Here is a 19,471-nt window from a genome sequence, read left to right as displayed (position 1 = left end):
GACATTATTTAAGAGTACCTTTTTTGAGTAAAAAACTCTAGGTTTACATATTTTTAGCAAAGAAATGAAATATTTGCATCCACTAAAAAAATATCGTTGCTTTTGTAATCCAGACCCTCCTAATGACAGGTCTATGATTCAAATTGATACACTTCGAAAAAATATTTGAATTGAGCAAGACAAAATTGTGAGAATACCAAAATTTCATACATTTATATTGGGTAGTTTAGGAGTTATTTAGCAAACACTCTCATTGGGATCCCCTTCAAGGGGCCGTATCTTCGTTAAGGGGCGCTTCATGACATATATTTATTTATCAATTTGATATTATTTTTGCACGTAGGTTGCGCTGTTTAAGTGTTGGCACCTAATTATGGGACACCTTGTATAATAAAATATAAGCATAAATATAATAATATATGGTCAGAAATTTTGATATGACGTCATTTAGCTAAAATTCGATAATTCCACTGAGATGTAAACATGACCACTGGAAAAATATTAAACCGACAGGATTGCCATCAATCGCAAAATTATGTAACTATATGATTAGGAAAATGACAGGGAGGCTGGAGGCGGTTAGTATAAGAGGAATAGATGCATGCGCAACAAGGCAGGAGGTAATTCAGGTGTTGGCAGAGGTAATACCGGGCTGGACTGGGGTAAACTATGTGAGTGAACTGAGACCAATGTTGAATAGTATGCAGGCGATAACGCTTATAGCAGAAAAGTGGGTGATTAAAGCACTGGAGAAAGAAAGAACAATTAGAATAGGAATGGTGAGGTGTCATGTTGAGAGAAGGATAGAGCTGCCGCGATGCTTTAGGTGTTGGGAGTATGGACTTGCTGGAAGGAAGTGTAAGGGTACTGATAGGAGTGGGCTTTGTTATAGGTGCGGAGGAGAGGGTGTTGTTGATATGCCTGCCACAGAATCTATAGGTCTTGAATAATTGAAATTTTTATAAAAGTTAAAAAAAACATTCGCTACAGGGTACTATTTAGTGTTTTTCAGGACTTTAATGTAAATTCTTGTTAATTTAAGGTAGTTACACATAGAATAATTTAGAATTTAAAAAAAAAGTGTAATCTTCGGGCCCAGCATCCTCGTGATACGCCTATGAACGTCACTAGTTCGAGAAGTAACTTCCGCCAAGCACAAGGTTTTTTCACCCATTAGCCTTGGATAGTAGACGAGCCAAGTGGTGGAATTTCCAGCGGCTTCTTTGTCGGAACTAATACCAGGGCGCAATTACGATTACCGAAAGACCCAAAAAGGGCCAAACCGTGCCTCCCGAGCGTTACGCTTTAACGCGGCCAGTGGTTATTGGACCAATAACTATCCCATAGTTTAAGTACGCCTATGGTTGTTCTCCAGTTGATGCGGTATTTAAGAAGTTGCAACATGAGACAGATCTCTCTTGCAATCTTGCACCCCCGCGTCTTAGGACCTTGCTTTTGGTTCTCAACTACCGGCTCAGTGTCCTCTTATTGGTTAGGTGCCTCCCGTAAATGAATCTGTGAAGTAGTTCCCGGGGGGCCGAGCGGAAGAACTATCTAATCCCGATTGGTTAATTTCACGATGAATCCTTCGAAAGTTCATAATCGACACGCTGTAAAACAGTGAGTTCGGGAGTGTTAGTGCTATATCCGGCAACAAAGAGACACACAGGTTAGTTGTAGATTATCTAGCATAAGAATGGCATTGTACAATTAGTCTTAGGTTGTAGAGTGGCTTAGAGAAATATTTTTCTTCCTTTGTAATTCGGTTAATTTCCAAAGTTTCCTCGGTTAAGCTGTAAAAGTACCGTAAGGGATCTTTTAGAAAAACTTAGGTGGTACCCCTTGGCAAATACATTATACGCGATAATTTTTTTTCTGTCATTAATAAATTCATACACAGTAAAGAATGGCCTACGGTAATTCAAGAAGCAGAGATCCAGCTTTCTTTGATTCGTTAAGAGGCGATGGGGATGACTCCCCAAGTACCATTGAGGAAAGGGTAAGTTTGGCCGACTAGGCAGGAACAAGATTGGCCCGGACGACACCGGTGCCCCGCCCGCGACGTTCAAATACCACCAAACTCCACAATAAGGGGCATGAAGGTAAAGATTGTGAAAAGGAAGAGCATTGCCCGCTCTGTAATGAAACAGGGCATAAAGCGGGAACAAGAGGGTGTAAAATGTTCAGAAGATGTCTGACAAGGGCAAGGAAGAAGGAGAGGTGGGTTAGAAGTAACTCTATGGAAAGCGGGGTGAGAAGTGGCACTGATTGTGGGAGCGAAGCAGCGATGCTCCGCCCCCTGAGAGTGGGGAAGTTGCTTAAGAAGATCCCCCCCCCCCCCCAAGTAATGCCTGACGGCGGTTCCAGGGGGGATCCTGATGAAGAGGGGAGGTTTTTAGTGGATAGGCGCCCTCCCTTCATAGGGGTGAATCCCACATAACCCGGTCGCCAGTCTACCAGGCCGAGTATCTATGAAAGTTTTCCTTCCCTATGTAAAAAAAAAGATAAAATTCGATAATTCTACTGAGATGTAAACATGGCCACTGGAAAATTTTTAAACCGACAGGGTTGCCGTCAATCGCAAAATTATGTGTGTTTATGTGTTGATTATTTTATGAGATTATCTTACAATACCGGTGATTGTGTCTACTTTTGCTCTTATATTTTCCTTTCTTTAAAAGGTTTTGTGTTGCAAATAATTGAAAACATTTTTTAATTAAATTTTACTATTGACTGTTCTGAAACAAATTATATGTATATCGTCTCAAGGATTTGTTCGGAAGTCTGGCGTAGGGCAGTGCGACATAGAACTTTGATGACATGCAAGACTTTTAATTTGGCGTTTACTATATTATTTTTTTAACTTTGTAGAATTGTGGCCAGACAGTAAACCAGTTGCCAAATTAAAATTAAAGGATATTAAAAGCTATATGCATCTGATTCCGGTAGCAGACCATCCATTTTATACAAATATCATTGGCAACGGAACAATAGAAAAAGATATCCATGGGTACAATGGCAATATTGACTTTGAACTGCAATCACAAGAAATATCTTAATTCTGATTAAGCAACAAAGAATCAACTGTTTTTTCTTTGAGTTACATTTAGTTCAATTTAATTAAATTTTTTTTATTAGAATATTAGTTTTGTTAATATAATTTATTAAAAAATTCATTTCATTCATATATTCAATGTTTTGATAATAAATGATTTTTGATAAAAAAATAGATTGTTTTTCTTAAATAACTCAGAACGATTATAATGCTGGTTGGATCTTTATTGCATAACGACGCCCAAGTGTGATTCTTGAGGGAAACTTTACCATAAAATGGCAGAGTGTAGAACAAAGAAAGACAAATTAATATTACCTTCGAACAACAAGGGATTGACTGATGGTGCCTCAACGACAAAAGGAAAAGCGACCTGCTTCAAGTGTGGAGACGTAGGCCATACTTCTACAGTGTGTCCCAAAAACGTATTCAGCGAAAAGCGAGTTAATGTTTGCAGTATGGCAGAGCCAATTGGCAAGCTTGTACAATCTGGTAAGTCGTATCCATTTTATTTCGATTTTGGTGCTGAATGTTCTCTGATAAAAGAGACAGTAGCTTCAAAATTGTCGGGAAAAAGACATGGTAACTTGGTAGTTTTAAAAGGTAAAGGTAATGCTAACATTAACAGTACTTTATGGATACTAACTCAGGTACAAATAGATTATTTCTTTTTGGAAATTTCATTTCATGTTATTCCAGATGATTATTTAAAATATGATGTAATGATAGGTCGGGACCTTATTGGTCAAGGCTTTAATGTTAGCATTACGCAGGACAGTTTCACTATCTCTAAAAGTAAAATTAATAATATTTTAGAGATTAAAGAATTAAACATCAGTAACGTCGATACGGGATTGATGGGCGAAGAAAAGGATTGATTATTAAGTGTCCTAGCAAAATTTTCGGAATACTTTATAAACGGATTTCGGCATACACGCGTTATTACTTGTCAGCTTGAAATACGTCTTAATGATTCTAATAAAACTGTACAGAAACGTCCTTATCGACTTAGCCCTGAAACTTAGCCTGAAAGAGGAATAGCGAGAAACAAGATTAACGAACTACAAAAATATGGTATTGTCCGTTCTAGTTTGGTACCTTTTGCGAGCCCTATGTTACTTATTAAAAAGAAAAACGGTTCTGATCACCTTTGCATAGACTCAATGCTAACACTGTTGTTAAGGACTTTAGGTTCTTGTTTTCAGTGTAGTTTGCTTAGTTAATTTATTCGTACTTTCATGCCTGAAGTTACACCCATAAACTCGTATATCGATACTTATTTAGAGGATTCCATCTGGGTGCCAGACAACCGTACCCACCAGGCCATATCGAAGGGCTCTTTATGGCTGGGAAATACGCTACTCGTCAAAGAAAGCTTTGTAAATTGGACCATTGCCGCGATCTGTAATTCGGCGAATTTGTAATATTTCAATAAAAGCGACTTGTATAGGTATTCACCCGATGGCGGCGATTTATGACATCAGGCGCGATCATAGCTCGTAAGGGCTCCTGGTAGTGGTGCGCCCCTGGTTGGAGCTCCTTAGGTTTAGTACTAAAGGGATGAGCGTAGTAGTTTTCCTCCTCTTTGACTAGTGCTCGCTCTAGACATGTGATAGTAAATATAGCTCGTAATCTTCCCAACTAAGCAAACTCCCTCTTCATACTTAGATCAACATTTTGTCATTATTTAAATTAGTGAAATTAATACAATCCACTTTCGTAAACCAAATTGTTGTTTTCGAGGTTTCGTTTATTGAAGGAACCTTAATAACTGTAACTGATAAATGTCCTCTACATTTGATTTCCGATCAAATTGCTCGACTTCAGGATTCAAAATATTTTACTTGCTTACATATGGCGAGTGGTTTTCATCAAATACCTATTCATCCCAATTCAATCGAACCTACAGCATTCGTGACGCCTGATGGTCAATACGAGTTCTTACTTATGCTATTAGGATGGTATGATGCTCCCTCTTTCCAACGGACGGTTATGAAAGCATTAGATGATCTTACATACTCATACATATGTCATCGTTTATATGGATGACATACTGATTGTTGCTTCTTCTATTAATGAGCCAATTGAGAGATTACAAAAAGTACTTGAAATCCTTACAAAGGGAGAATTTTTGTTTAATGTGGACATATGCTCTTTTCTCAAAACTAAAATTGAATATCTCGGATGTGAAGTTGAAGTAGGTAAAATTAGCCCTAATCTTCATAAAATTCAGGCATTGGTTAATCTATCCCCTCCTCAAACTGTTACTCAGGTGAAACAATTTATTGAACTTGTATCTTATTTCAGACAGTTTATCCCTAAGTTCTCATTAATTACGAAACTGCTATATCCTTTAACTTGGAAAAACAATAGTTTTACTTGGGAACGGGGGCACTATGACGACAAATCATAGTGATAATTTTATGACTTTATTCTAGTCCTCTGAATCCACTTCAAGCTTTATATCGTCGACTTGCTGCTACTGCTCTGACCTTTTGATCCCGTAAGTTGCTTGAAAGCTACTTTGGGAACCATGTCGTGCAGGCTGAAGGTACCAATAAATAACGTAATTTTTTCTTGACAAATACAGAGATAATGTAGTAATTATAATACTAATTCAAGGTTTTGAATGAACTATTTTAGTTGATTGAACCCTTATAGAAATATGAGCCGATTTAAAACCACAAACGCATTTGTCTTGATTCCAGGGAGCTTAATTGTTTTTCGGTTTTTTGCATTTGCTAGTAATTCATACATTCTTTGGGTACTTTTGTTCAGCACCTGTTTTTTCGGGAATCGTGATATCAAGATGTTGATTAGACGTGGCATAATTCTTGATACGTCTACTTAGCAATAGACTGAATGCTTGTGAAGGACCACTCTGAGTTCGCGGTCTCAGAGACACCGTGTTCGTGCAAATGAAGAAAACAAAAACCCTTTTTTAACGGTAACTAAGGTTTATTATTCTCCAACAATTTCGAGTAATTTAGAAAAGAAGTTACAACTTTTCGTGACAAGTTAACTAGTGTACTAATTAACCGTGTATAGGAACCGTGAGTAAAGTAATCGCGTACGAGTAACGTGCAAAGAAAGTTAAGTTGAGAAAAAAGAAAAGTGCAAAGAAAGTTAAGGAGTTAAGAGTCGACGGAGACGCACAAGAAGAGAGCGATTTTTCCTCTTGCAAAATCTTAAATACTAAAGTTAATGGTAAGCGTACATACATAGACGTACCAGAAACCAGGAGGTAATTATCGGCACTTCTTCTAGATCTGTCCTTGTAACTTGCCTAACTTTAACAATATAATTGAGTTTTATTGGAGGGCGGTTAAGACCAGAATCGAGAACGTGTCTAAATTCTAGTACGCACAAAAGGTCGGCGAGAGTTTTATTACGTGGCTAATCTAAAATCAAACGAAATGCGGACCAACATCTGGTCATACGGGCAAAGTGGCAAGAAAAACGAGTAATGTTCATAGGCGTAAGTTACATGGGGACTCGGACTATCCAACAATGGACTAAAATGTCATCCTCAGCATTTATTCTATCATAAATACAAATGTTAATCGTAATTTAGTCAGTCAGTAGGTTGTTATTCTATAAGTTAAAATCTAAGTTTTATTATTTCTTCAATAAACAAGTGTTTTCTCATTTAAGTTGTTTTTTTAAAAACGTATCTTCTGATCGGGAAGATATAACTCGTAGCACACGGGTTCCTTACATACTAGTCACAGAGTTAATACTAGGCTTATGAAGAATACAACTTATCGAACTAATAGATTAAATCAATTATAGGATATTCTGTCCTCTACACAAGCCCTAACAGCACCTTAAAAGTAGATACTTTAAAGTGCGTGGCGCTCCCACTTGAATGTATCTCAGATTACACTCCGTTCTGGGGTACCTTAGGTATTTGCCTTTTACTAGTTTTGAAGTTAAAATTAATTCTAAGTAAATCTTTTAAAATTAAACATTATAATTTTAATAAATATGTGTGCGAAAGATATATTTATGATAGTGAATTGTTTCGTACCCTTCAAATTGGATAGAAAGAGAAAAATTAAGAAATAGAAACTAAGAAAAATTTCTGAATGTGTGGCATATACAGGGTATATCCTAAGTGCGGTCCGTAATTTTAGGACACAATTCCTTATGCTAATTAAAGAAAAAAGTTCCTGCAAACATGTGGCCGGAAATGCTTAAATTCCGAGATACAGAATGTTGAAATAAAAAGATATATTATTTGAAATAACTTTGGAATAGTTAATACTAGACTTTTAAAATTTTGCAGTTATTATACACTGGTAAAGAGCTGCATCTTTAATATAGTCAATTTTTATCTGCTGCCAATAGCATAGTTGGGCGTGAGTCGGTCGACATCATTTTCGTCATAAAATGTAGAACGCCAAAGGATTTTTTATTATTTTCGAAGTCTCTTAACATTTTACGACAAAAAAAGGTTTCTCGATTTCTTTGCCTAACACTAGCCTATTCTTAGAAAAATGGCCATCAAATATGAATGAGAAGGAGGCCGGAAAATGGCCACTTTCTGACAAAAGGCATGATTCCCATCGTTTTATCATTGATTGTCTCTCTTTTTCAATTTTTGCTAAATCGTAGATGAAATGCATTTAAGTTATTTTAACGTTAGCAAATTTTCTAATTTTGTTTTCTAATCCACAGTTTTGATTCTCAACTTATAAATAACTAGTAAAATACCAACAATTTCGTTGTCAAACAAGTAACTAAAACAACAAAAATTGTATACAATACTTGTTTCTTATTTTTGTTACAGCTAAATTAAATAAATAAGTTTTTTTCTAAGAATAGGTTAGTAGTAGGCAAAAAAATAAAGAAATATTTTTTGTTGAAAAATGTTAGGAGAACCTGAAAATTAAAAAAATATTTAAAAATCCATTGGCTTTCTACATTTTATAACAAAAACATCAACTGACTCACGCCTAATTACGCCACTGGCGCCAGACAAAAATTGATTATATGCTAAAAATACAGCTCTTTACAAACTTGTAAAAAGTGCAAAATTTTAAGAAATTGGCATTGACTGTTCCAAATTTTTTTCAAATAAAAAATTTTTTTTTTTTAAATTTCAACATCCTGTATCTCGGAGTCTAAGAGTTCCCGGTCACATGTTTATAGAAACTTTTTTTTAAATACCATAAGAAATTGTGTCTTGAAATTATAGATCATACTTAGTAAACACTCTGTGTATTAACGTGGACCTACTTTGTACAAATAAATATCTTTTATTGTAGACTATGTATGTGCTTCTTTTTTGCTGATTCATTTCCCTTCCTGCAACAGGCAACGAAAGCAGTAGCAACCCATCAGTGAGCACTATTCATTTACCTCTTTTTACATTAAGCTACGGTTTCTTAGGAAAGCGGCGCCGTAATATAGCGGCCGCAATAAGTCGTTGTCCGTACGTTCTACGTTCATGTAACTTCTCGGATAGTGGTAGATATGATTGTAATTGACATTGAATATTGACGCCATAATACAACCAATGCATACGACTCCGCTTTTCTACGGAACCGTAACTTAAATCGTGTTGTAAATTCCAAATACATTTTTCATGAAATGCCCTGCATAATGTACACAAAATTGTGAATTCTATACATGTAGTAAAGGAGGACATGATGAAAAAAATTGATTTTGAAGAGTGAGTGAATTCCATACACATTTTTCATAAAATGAAATAGCCCACAGAATGCACACACAAAATAGTAAATCCTGCAAATGTAGTAAAGGAGAGCGTAGAAAAATTGATTTTAAAGAGTAAATAAATTTTAATACTCTTATTTCTAAATTAACAATTTTGCTAATTCGTAATAAAAAAAACAAATTTTGTGCTAATTCAAAAATGAGGGCTTTTGCCATGCCATACCTCAGGGATAAGTGAGATTTAGAGCCAGTAAAATAAATTTAAACTAACACATAGACCCGCCCAACCACCGCCGGTGCATTTTTTCCTGAAACCAAATAACGTTTACTGGAAAAATTTAAAAAAGCACTTTTTAAATAAAATTTCCTAGTTGCTGTATACGCTGCTATAGAACATAGCAAAATAATTATGATATTTAATTCTATTAACCGGTAAACACCCATGTCTCTGCTGCCATATTTCCCAGACAACTTACTTAATCCACCCATCGCCCATTCAGAATCCTGAGCCAACAATTCGGCCCGGATATGGGTGATCTCTTCCCTTGAAGAACCGCCCCATCATCAGAAGTCTTACTGTGTATCTCAAGAACTAGAAGGCAGTTGTAGCTGACCAGAACTTTAAAGGTACTGTCAGCTTCGATAAGGACAAGTTCCAAATAAATTTGGAAGTGCAGCAGCCTGAGAAAATAACACTTAGTTATGGGGAATAATGCGGTTGCAGTGGGGGCAGGCATGAAGAGAGGGCGGATGGGCATGAGTATATTAGGTTATTTTGTATTTGTAGGTATATTATAGTATATTATATTATTTTGTGAGGAGGCATGTCTGACCCAAGGATTTTGGAAAGGTGGATTACAAGTTGATGGAGTGCTGACTATCAGAGGGCTGGCAATTGAAGCTGGGGCCGTGGAGCACAAGCCGAATGGCTTCAACTGGGGAAAAAGACTGAACAAGTTACATACATGCCAAATGTATGTATTCCATCATTTTGAATAGTTCAGCGTAACACTTAATGTAATGAATTGCTTATCATCATTCACAAAAATTATAACACCAATTTTTGACTTCCGTAGTTTTGGTTTAATTCGCAACTCGAAGCTTTTATGGTCGCTTGTTGCGCAAAAATACCATTTATATTCCTAAAGGGAAATCACTGGCCTAATTTCGATTTTAAAAGGCTTGTTAGGTGCGGATTCATAATGCTTAAGTCTTTGTAATGTCGGTTATTAGGCTTTATGGTCTTCCACTGTATTCCTCGAAAAATAACTGGGAACACATTTTTATAACGTAACCGTCGAGAATTCAATTTTTAGGCGACTTAAGGTGAGGAATTTCAAGTTATTTAATGCCCTTTACCTAACAGACAGTTAGATTAATTAATTCTGCTTATCATACTAAAAACAGTTTAGCTCTAGAACGAAGCGTTGTTCGAAACATTAATCTTTTCCCTTAATGTTTCTTTTTGGGGGAAATGAATATCAAATCGACGCACGAACTGCCTATTATTACATCATTTGTTCCCTTGTCGACTCAAAAACCGTTTGACTAAATGATTTTCTTCCAGCTGGGTTTTAATCCATTTCTCCATAATTAATATTTGAAAATTTTATGGAGGGCGGGGATTGGACGTGGCGAAACGGTGCTCTCCAATTCTCCATCAAATGCTCTAAATGAAAGAACTTGTTACTAGAAAGGACTTCTATTAAATTGATGAATTAAAAGGACAACAAAATCTCGGTGAATTCTAATCTAAATAGCGTTCATTCGGATTTTAATTACAAAACTTTCGAGCTTACGTTAAAAGCTACACTGGTCCACAACACTTAATTAGTTTTCCTACCTTGCTTTCCGTAATTTGTTTATGTTACATGCCGTTTTAATTGCAATTCACTAGTAAATAATTGAGAGAGAATTAAAAATAATGTCTGAGTCTCATTCAATTTTTAATTTTGATGACTCGTTTATTCCAATAAACGTTATGTGAGGGATACGATATGTATCATCGCGGATATTTCCAGGCATTTTGCTAAAATATAGCAGGAATGAGAGCTGAAAAGGCAGGAGTTTAAACAAAAGGTGGGTCATACTCAGTCAAAATGGACGCTATTTTATCTGAGTGGATGAGTATGAGGTTGGACCGTTCTATACACTGTGTTCGAGATAAGGAGGGCCACTATACAGACCTTGGACACGGCAAGAGATACAGATTTGATTAATGAGAGAAAAGTTGCGTAATGAAAGACCTAAGAAAATGTCGTTTAGAAATCCCCGAAACATTTTTTAATTTTTGAGATATTTTGAAAAAAATTGGATTATTCAATTTTACATATATTTTTTGGGTTAATACTGGACGTAAATCAAAACCAATGGCACTTCTCCACAGCAACTTTTAACGCCCTTTAACGTGGCATTGTCTGCTTTTCAATTCGACGTTTCTTCTTAGCGGAACCATCATCAACTTAATTTATTTTAAATAAGGCCCGGATCTTCTCATATATGAATTATGGAAGACCTTATTATTCCGAATTTAGTGACGTAAAACATTTTGTGGTTCAACTGTTTTAGTCTTTTTTCGACCATTATCAAGAAAATTCCTATTACGGAACTGAACATAGTTTTTTCATTTTTAAGAATAAACAATTAGCTATATTATCAACAGTGTATGTCATTTAGGTGTTTAATAATAATTTAGGATAAATAATAGAAGTAAGTAAATACAATAAATTGCGAATTACAAAAATTATTGAATGGAAATTTGCAAGCAAATCGGCTTTGTCGTTTTTCAATTGATTGTATTCAAAGATAGGGAAAACACTTCGACATCTTTGAGACAATCTGTGTAGTCGAGTGGAATGATCGCAAAGTAGCTTTACTTGCAAATTTTGCAATTTTATTACTTACTTGACATTCATCATATGTACTTCTATGTAAATGCTAAAAATTGCTAAACTCAGTCTATTTATATATTCAATCTTCAATCCAGAGGCATGATTAGCAGACTATAGGGATAATGGTATGTGATACTATAGCTCACGATAGGATATCACCTTTGATTTTCATCAGAGACAATATGACCGCTGAACGATACATTTAAGGAGTCGTGGAGCAGCATCTTCTATTCTATTTCAGAACACTCCGCGATCCAGTTTTTTAATAAGGTAATACACGACTACATGTGGCTCGAGTTATTATGGATTTTTGTGAACAAAATGAAATAAATTTGTTACCTTGGCCATCCCGATTTCTAGACGTATCATTAATCAAACATGTCTCGGATATTGTGAGTAGATCGAGTGAACACAAGTACTTTTGCGGGAAAGCCTATTGATGAAAAAATGATTATTTGATGAGGCTGGAGTGACTTAAACGCCTGAATACTTTAACTACGTAATTAAGTAAAAATAATATATTTTTTATAATTTTAATAAATAAAGTGATTAAACAAATTTTATTTGAGACGCGCGTTTAAAATATTATTAAACGTTACGTGTATTCTTGGAGGAAAATAGTGTTTATTAAGAAATCAATTATACAAGGCTTCCATTTGAAACCTATCTTCCCTAGATTTTCTTGATTGTAAAACATTTACCAAAAATCCTCAAGCGTTTATCAATTAAGGCAACGTCGATAAAAGTATAAGTATTAGAACCTACTCTGCCTGAGGGAAAATCAGAGTCTGACATCAGCTTGACTAGAAATTCGACTTTCCATTTAATAGAAGAGAGCCGGCACCTGGTGGTGACAACGTTGCCCTCTGACGTCGGCAGAAACCACGTCGCTCCAATGTAGACATGCTATTTGGAACGTCAATAATATATTTAAGGAGGAGTAATGTCATTAAACCTAATTCTTCGAAGGCGAAAGGCTAAGTTCCGGAGATTTAGAGCAAGTTTAAAGGGACCAGCTGCATAAATTTATGCCCAATTTTAACTTACGTTTAAGCCCACTGGTTTCTAATCGGATCTGGATCTATTTATCCAGAAATTTATGCCTTTCTATATTTTGGTTTTCAGCTACCACTAGAGTCTACACTGCAATTTTCAATCCTTGGAAGTTTCCATATAAGGTTTCCTCATGTATGACATGTCTCCTTTTAACCCCGAAAGTGAACGTTAACGAAACTTCGTCGAGATTTAAGCCCTTAATGTGATCAAAAATGATTATCTCGAAGACAAAATTGGCCCAACTTAGAACTGTTAATTTAATTTGCATTTAAACTTTACAGCAGATGCAGGGTTCCTCTTTTTTTTAATAACGCCATGTCTTTGTTATCCTCGGTGTTGAGTGTTTGTCTGCATTTAAGTGAAGGCTTCAAGAAGTTGAATCATGGAAGAAGTATTTTTCCTGGAATTTTTAAGGTTTAATTGCACGATTATGGGTTCGTAACCCGAAGGCCAAGTGTTACTCTCGAAAGTGTTTGTTGGAAGGAATTGAGTTTAACGATAAAGGAAGGATAATGCTTAGTTGCTTAGTCGTATATTGTCTCCCTTTTGATGATGCGATTGAAATGTAATTCGAACATTGCCGGATTATTGTGGATCAAGCAGAATTTTGAAATTTAGATGACTATAATACTATAGTACTATAATATAAGAAACGTTGCGCAAAATTACCCGAATTTACTCGACTTCGTATTTTTCATGGTTATTGAGATCCTCATGGTGAAGCGCCAAAAATGAACATCCTGTATAATTAATAATTGGCAGGGCCGATTGCTGCTGTCGTGCTTGATTTTGACGACGAGGACGTCGATTCGTCACTGTAAAAAATAAAATTATTCATTACCCAACACAACATAAACTATAAAACACAGGTTCGCATCCAAAAGAATTATTAAGAGTATCTAACCACTACCTTTAGCAAACAAAACTACAGCTAGACATCAATGACACACATTAAATTATCATTTCAACTCTTTGCATAGGCGCTTGCAAAGTAAAAGTAACTACAGAGAACTCGCTCAATACGAGATCACGGTTATAACGTCCAATTTACAAATTCCCCTCAAGTTTTATATAAATACATGTATTTGTGTATGTATAACGAGATGAGGTACTGTTTAAAAGGAGTACATTTGTGAGTTCTAACATGAAAAAATAATTACATACATTTTCGGATATAAGGAACAATTTGGTAATCAAATATCAAACGCGCGAATTGGAAAAGGAATTTCGACGCCCTTAAATTTAAATTGTAGTTTTTTAAGAATTGAGCAAACCCTACAATTGCATTTAGTTTTCAGTTTCATTTTTCAATTGGTATTCGAGGTATTCACACAAAGAAATATTGTAATTGTGACCTGTTGATCAGCGCGTGTTTTGAGCAAAAACTTTTAATTAATTATTTTCGTTAATGTTTTATTAAAGGTTAAATGCAATATATTATTTTGTTGCATAAACCAAGAAAATATTGTTTAAAATGTACTCTCTATTCAATATACACTACCGGTCAAAAAAATTTGCCCACCTTTAAAAAAATCCTATATTCAAATATATGTAAGTTGAATTATAATAAGTGAAATTTTTTCATTTTAATTAAAACGATGGAAATATACATTTTAGCTGTCAAAACAATGATTTTATTAGTTCTAAAAGATTATTTAAATTTTTGCCTCATTAATGTGACCCCCTCTACATTTTATAACAGCGGCATATAACATTGGCATTCGATTTATCAGTTTTTGAAAGCGTTTCTTCTTCAATTTCGGACCAGGCTTATTTTAGCATGTCCCATAAAATGTTCTGGCATGTCAGACATTGCGTCCTCACCTTCCGATCGAGCTCATCCCACAAGAGTTCTATGGGATTCAGATCAGGCAATTGTGAGGGCCAGCTCATGACGTCAATGATATTATTTTGTTTCAATTTGTTCAGATACTCATTACAAATTTTGGCAGAATGTTTTGAGACATTATTAAGCTGGAAAATGAACTGAGTTCCAAAAATTTGTAAACCGGAAAGCAAGATTTGTGTTGGAATTCTATACTCAACCATAAGTCATCCAAATTAATAATAAACAGTTTTTCTAGCGGCGTCTAAAGACAAGCGGATTGATTTCACACATACGTACCAATAAACTATTAATTTGGGGAACTCGACAGAAATGCATACCTAGCAGTTATTATCATATATTTTTCTTCCTAGAGTTAGTTCTATATATAAGAGTAGTCTGAAGGTTTGTCGTCCACAAGACGTACATGTAAGATTTCGGTATCGTTATGAAAAGAAAAAAATAAAATAAAGCAAGTTTTGAGGTACTCCTTTACTTGTCAAGAACCAAGCCGGAATGCCCCCCGATACACATGTCTTATCCACCCCTGAGCGCATCCCTTTCTTTTTAAGTGCATTGATAAGCCACATTCCAGGCTTTTTCCCATGATTCCCTGACCCATCATCAATTTTTCTCTCGCCTATGTTAAGGAATTCGTAAACAACCCTCTATCGTTTTCTCACCCTTATCCTAGAAGTAATTTACGGCTAACCCCCATGTCATTCTCACATGGTATTACTTGATAATCTTAACATAAGCGAGGAATGCTCACACGGCCAATTCTGACACTAAATTCGCTCTCGAATTTACCTCTAACAATTATTGACAAATAGAGCATACTTAATGAATTAATCTAAGTTTTTGAAAACATACCCAATGAATTAATCTAAGTTTTAAACAAAAACATACTCAATAAATTAAGTCTAAGTTTTTAAACAACAAACAAAAAAACTCGCAAGGTGTGAAGCGTTACGGCTTCCAACACTAAACTCTCAGATGCGAAGCGTTACGGCTTCCCACATCAAGCTCTAAGATGCGAAGCGTTACGGCTTCCAACATCAAGTTCTAAGACGCGAAGCATTACGACTTCCAACGTCAACAATTTTTTTTTTTTAAATATGTTTTTTGAATTGGTCAATGCTCATACGAGCCTAATAACGATAACAATAAGTAAATAACTAGTCATCTTCCATTTGAAACTCTCCAGGCCATATTCGTAACATATCGGTTGCGACTATCCTTTTGCGATTTGTTATTAAGTTTAGTAGTTCCACTCGATCATTCGGAACGAGTTTTGTGATTTCAAAAGAACCGTCGTACCTTCTGTCCAGCTTTGCCAAGTGAGAGTTTCCAGATGGATGGAAAACGATATCTCCTACATTAAAGCTTTTGTTAATTCTATGCGTTTTATCATATTTAGATTTCATGTACTCCCAATGCCCAAGGGTACGTTCGTATGCTAGTAGGCGATCTTTTTCTAGAGTATCAGTTATGGTGCGAGGAATAGCAGACGTTAGAGACTCAATGTTTTGGCTGGTTAGGTGTCGACGCGTTAGAAGATAAATAGGTGCGAATCCTGTAGTTTTTTGAACCGTTGTGTTTAGTGTACCCTGTAACTTTTCCGCGCTACTCGTCCATTCTGACTTATCTTTAATTGTTGTTCTCAACAAATCTAGTACTGTAGAGACATACCTCTCGACTTGGCCATTACCTCTAGGGGCACTTTTGGCTACACAGTGCTGCTCAATATTTAGGTCTGATAGGTATTTTGTAACTAATTTGTCGGTAAAATTTGTCCCACGGTCGGAAATGAGTCTTTTTGTGTTTCCTAAGATGTTCAAATAAATTCTTAATTTTTCACGGATTTCTGTTCCCGTTAGGGTTTTTATGGGAATTAAGAAAACAAATTTAGTAAAAGAATCTATTAAAATTAAAAGATGTTTAAATCCCTCCTTAGTTTCGGGAAAAGGACCGACACAATCGGCGTATAAGGTGTGAAACGGGATTGGTACCTTTTTGATGGGATGTAGAGTTCCTTGTTTTGGGTCAGTGTGTTTTTTACTCGCTATGCACGTTAAGTAGTCATTACAGTATTTCCTGACAAATCGGGCCATTCTGGGGCACCAGAAGTAATGATTTATTATCGCGAATGTCTTGTCTATTCCGATATGATTCTGTTCGTCATTAAATAAGTTTAACAGACCAAATCGGCTGCCTTTCGGGACATAAGCACGATAGATGGGGGGGTTTTGTCCCGGGTTGATTTTTCGGAACAAAATATCTTTTTGACAAAAATATTCATGCGTTAATTTCCCTTCTTCTAATTTGGATTTAATTTCTCGTGTAACTGGGTCTTTTTTTTGACTGATTTTTAGCCAGTTGTTGGTTGTAATGATATTTATCTGCAACGCGCGGGGTTTCTCTATCGGATTTCGACTTAAGTAGTCTACGTGCTGAATATATTTGCCTTTCCGATATTCGATTGTAAAGTTGAATGATTGTAAGTACAGTCACCAGCGCGCGAATCTCGGGACCAAATCCTTCTTGTTTTGGGTTAATTTTAAGGCATTACAATCGGTCACTAGCTTGAAGTTGATGCCTAGCAAATACCCTAAAGTGTTTAACGGCTGTATATATCGCTAGAGTTTCCAATTCGTATGTATGATATCGGCTTTCTGTATCTGTGGTACGCTTGGAAAAATACGAAACTACTCTTGTCGTCCTATCTAGGTGTTTTTGAAACAGTATCGCCCCGAATCCCAATGAATTTGCGTCTGTGTGTAACTCGGTCTCTAAATTTTGATCAAAAATGGCTAATAATGGAAATTGACTTAGAAAGGCACAGACGTAAGCCTTCGCGATTTCTTGTTCACTTCCCTAAACAAATTTTTCGCTAGCTCTTGTTAGCTTGGTTATAGGGGCGGTATGAGTCGCGAACTCTGGAATATACTTCCGGAAATAGCTTGCTAATCCCATAAATTGGCGAATCTGCTTGACGTTCCTTGGTTCGGGCGCCCTAAGTAAGGCCTCGACTTTTTCCGATCTCGGTTTTACCCCGGCTTCTGATATGAGTTGCCCCAAATACAAAATTTCGTTTTGGAAAAATTTGCATTTTTTAATATTGAAAGAAAATCCGGCGGCGGAAAGTGCTTGTAACACGTGATCTAATTTTTCTAATCCCTCGTTAATTGTGTTTGATGGAATTAGCACATCATCCATGTAGACTAGAGCGTCCCTGTCCTTTAACCTACCTAGAGCCTTGCATATTGCCCTTTGGAACACAGCTGGCGCGTTTGATAACCCAAAAGGAACCCTGAGATATTCAAACTGCCCATCAGGGGTAACGAATGCTGTTTTGTCAATAGAACCTTCCGATACTGGAATTTGATGAAATCCCGAGGCCATGTCAAGGGTTGTAAAATATTTCGTCTTCCCTAATTGATCGATTTGGTCATCAATACGCGGTGAAGGAAAGCGGTCCCTTACAGTTATTTGGTTTAGTGCGCGATAGTCAACGCACAGCCGGCTTGAACCGTTCTTTTTGTGAACTAGTATTATGGGACTAGCGTAGGGAGAATTACTTTCCCTAATAATTTGATTTTCTAATAAATCTTCGATGATTTCCTTGACTGTTTCGCGTTCACACAAGGCCATTCGATATGGATTGTAGCGGATTATCTTGTCGCTCTTTAATTTTATCTCGAGTTCCCCTGTATTGACTTTAGTCACTGAGTTTCCCGTAGTAATGTGCGTACTATACCTGAGTAAGATGGTTTTTAGTGAATCTAGATCTTTTCCTTTGAGAGTAGTCACGATTAAATCGTCAGCCAGGGAAACAGGATTTACTCTTCCTACCTCCCTGCTGCCTTCACTGCTCAAATGGATCCGGGTGCCATCTGAATCAGACATAATTTGGATTCCCTTGTGTTCGAATAAATTCCGACCCAAGATGACATCGAAATCCATAATTGTGTCTTCGACCACATGAAAGAGTAACTGAAATGCCGTTCCCTCACGTTCGATCGTTAGACGAATTTTACAATTAGTCGGAACCATCTTTCCCCCAAATCCCTTCAGCATCAAAAAACTGGGGATCAAATGACAATTGAGTTTCCTAGCAACACTTTCCTGGATTAAACTACATTCGGCCCCGGTATCGACTAGACAATTGACTTCGTTACCCTGAATTGAAAACTTTGTACAAAACTCATTATTTAATTTGACAGTGAAGAAATTAATCTTTGCTATTTTATTATCAGATTCCCTTGTTCGCTTGTTTTTTTTGAAGCATTTCGATTCGTCATGACCCTGTTTGCGGCAAAAACTACAAGTTACACGGGTAGGTCTTGTTTCCAGTCCAGGTTCCTTTCCCGAATTGGGGCAATTTCGTACTAAGTGTCCTGGACTGTCACAAAGATAGCATAATTTAGGGTGATCATTTTTCCCGAACGGGTATTGGCGTTTCGTTTGAATAGGGGTGGCTTGTCTATTATTATCTGCCATTTTGAAACTATTTAAGAGAGATAATAACGCAGCCACAGTGGTGACTCCACTATTAAACATCGCGGTTCGTACCGTTGCGTCTCTAACGTCACCCATTACGAGTTCTACCAACTGAGACTCAGATAAATTAAAGTTCAAGGCCTTAAGTAAGGAAATTTTCTTTCTAGCATACTCACAGTACTCTTTAGCGTCGTTGCTGGTGTATCTGCTGGCCTGGTGAAACCGCTCACTCAAGTTGTTTTTCGGCGGGTATAGGTCCGACAATTCCGCCTTGAAGTTTTCCCAAGTTTTCTCGGAAGACTGCCAAGTGTTGAACTATTCTTTAGCGTCGCCCATCAACCCAGTAGCTGCTCGGGATAGAGTCTCCGAATCGGTCCAATGAAAGGTTTCTCGGAGCTTTTCGATCTCGGTTATCCATCTCGCTGCCTCCAAATCGTCACTTGTTGGATTGAAGAGTGGTATTTG

At 36.5% G+C, this 19,471-nt stretch overlaps 1 protein-coding gene across 1 annotated transcript; it reads left to right on the top strand.

Annotated features, from left to right (window-relative positions):
- Positions 1-557: 557 nt before the first annotated feature.
- LOC136412719 (uncharacterized) lies at positions 558-950 on the top strand. The gene has a single exon (XM_066395890.1). It carries the CDS (start codon positions 558-560, stop codon positions 948-950), a length of 393 nt encoding a protein of 130 aa, XP_066251987.1.
- The last annotated feature ends 18,521 nt before the right edge of the window (positions 951-19,471 follow it).

Source organism: Euwallacea similis, chromosome 12, assembly GCF_039881205.1.
Source record: "Euwallacea similis isolate ESF13 chromosome 12, ESF131.1, whole genome shotgun sequence".
Classification (NCBI taxonomy): Eukaryota; Metazoa; Arthropoda; class Insecta; order Coleoptera; family Curculionidae; genus Euwallacea; species Euwallacea similis.
This window is presented reverse-complemented; position numbering and strand designations above follow the sequence as displayed.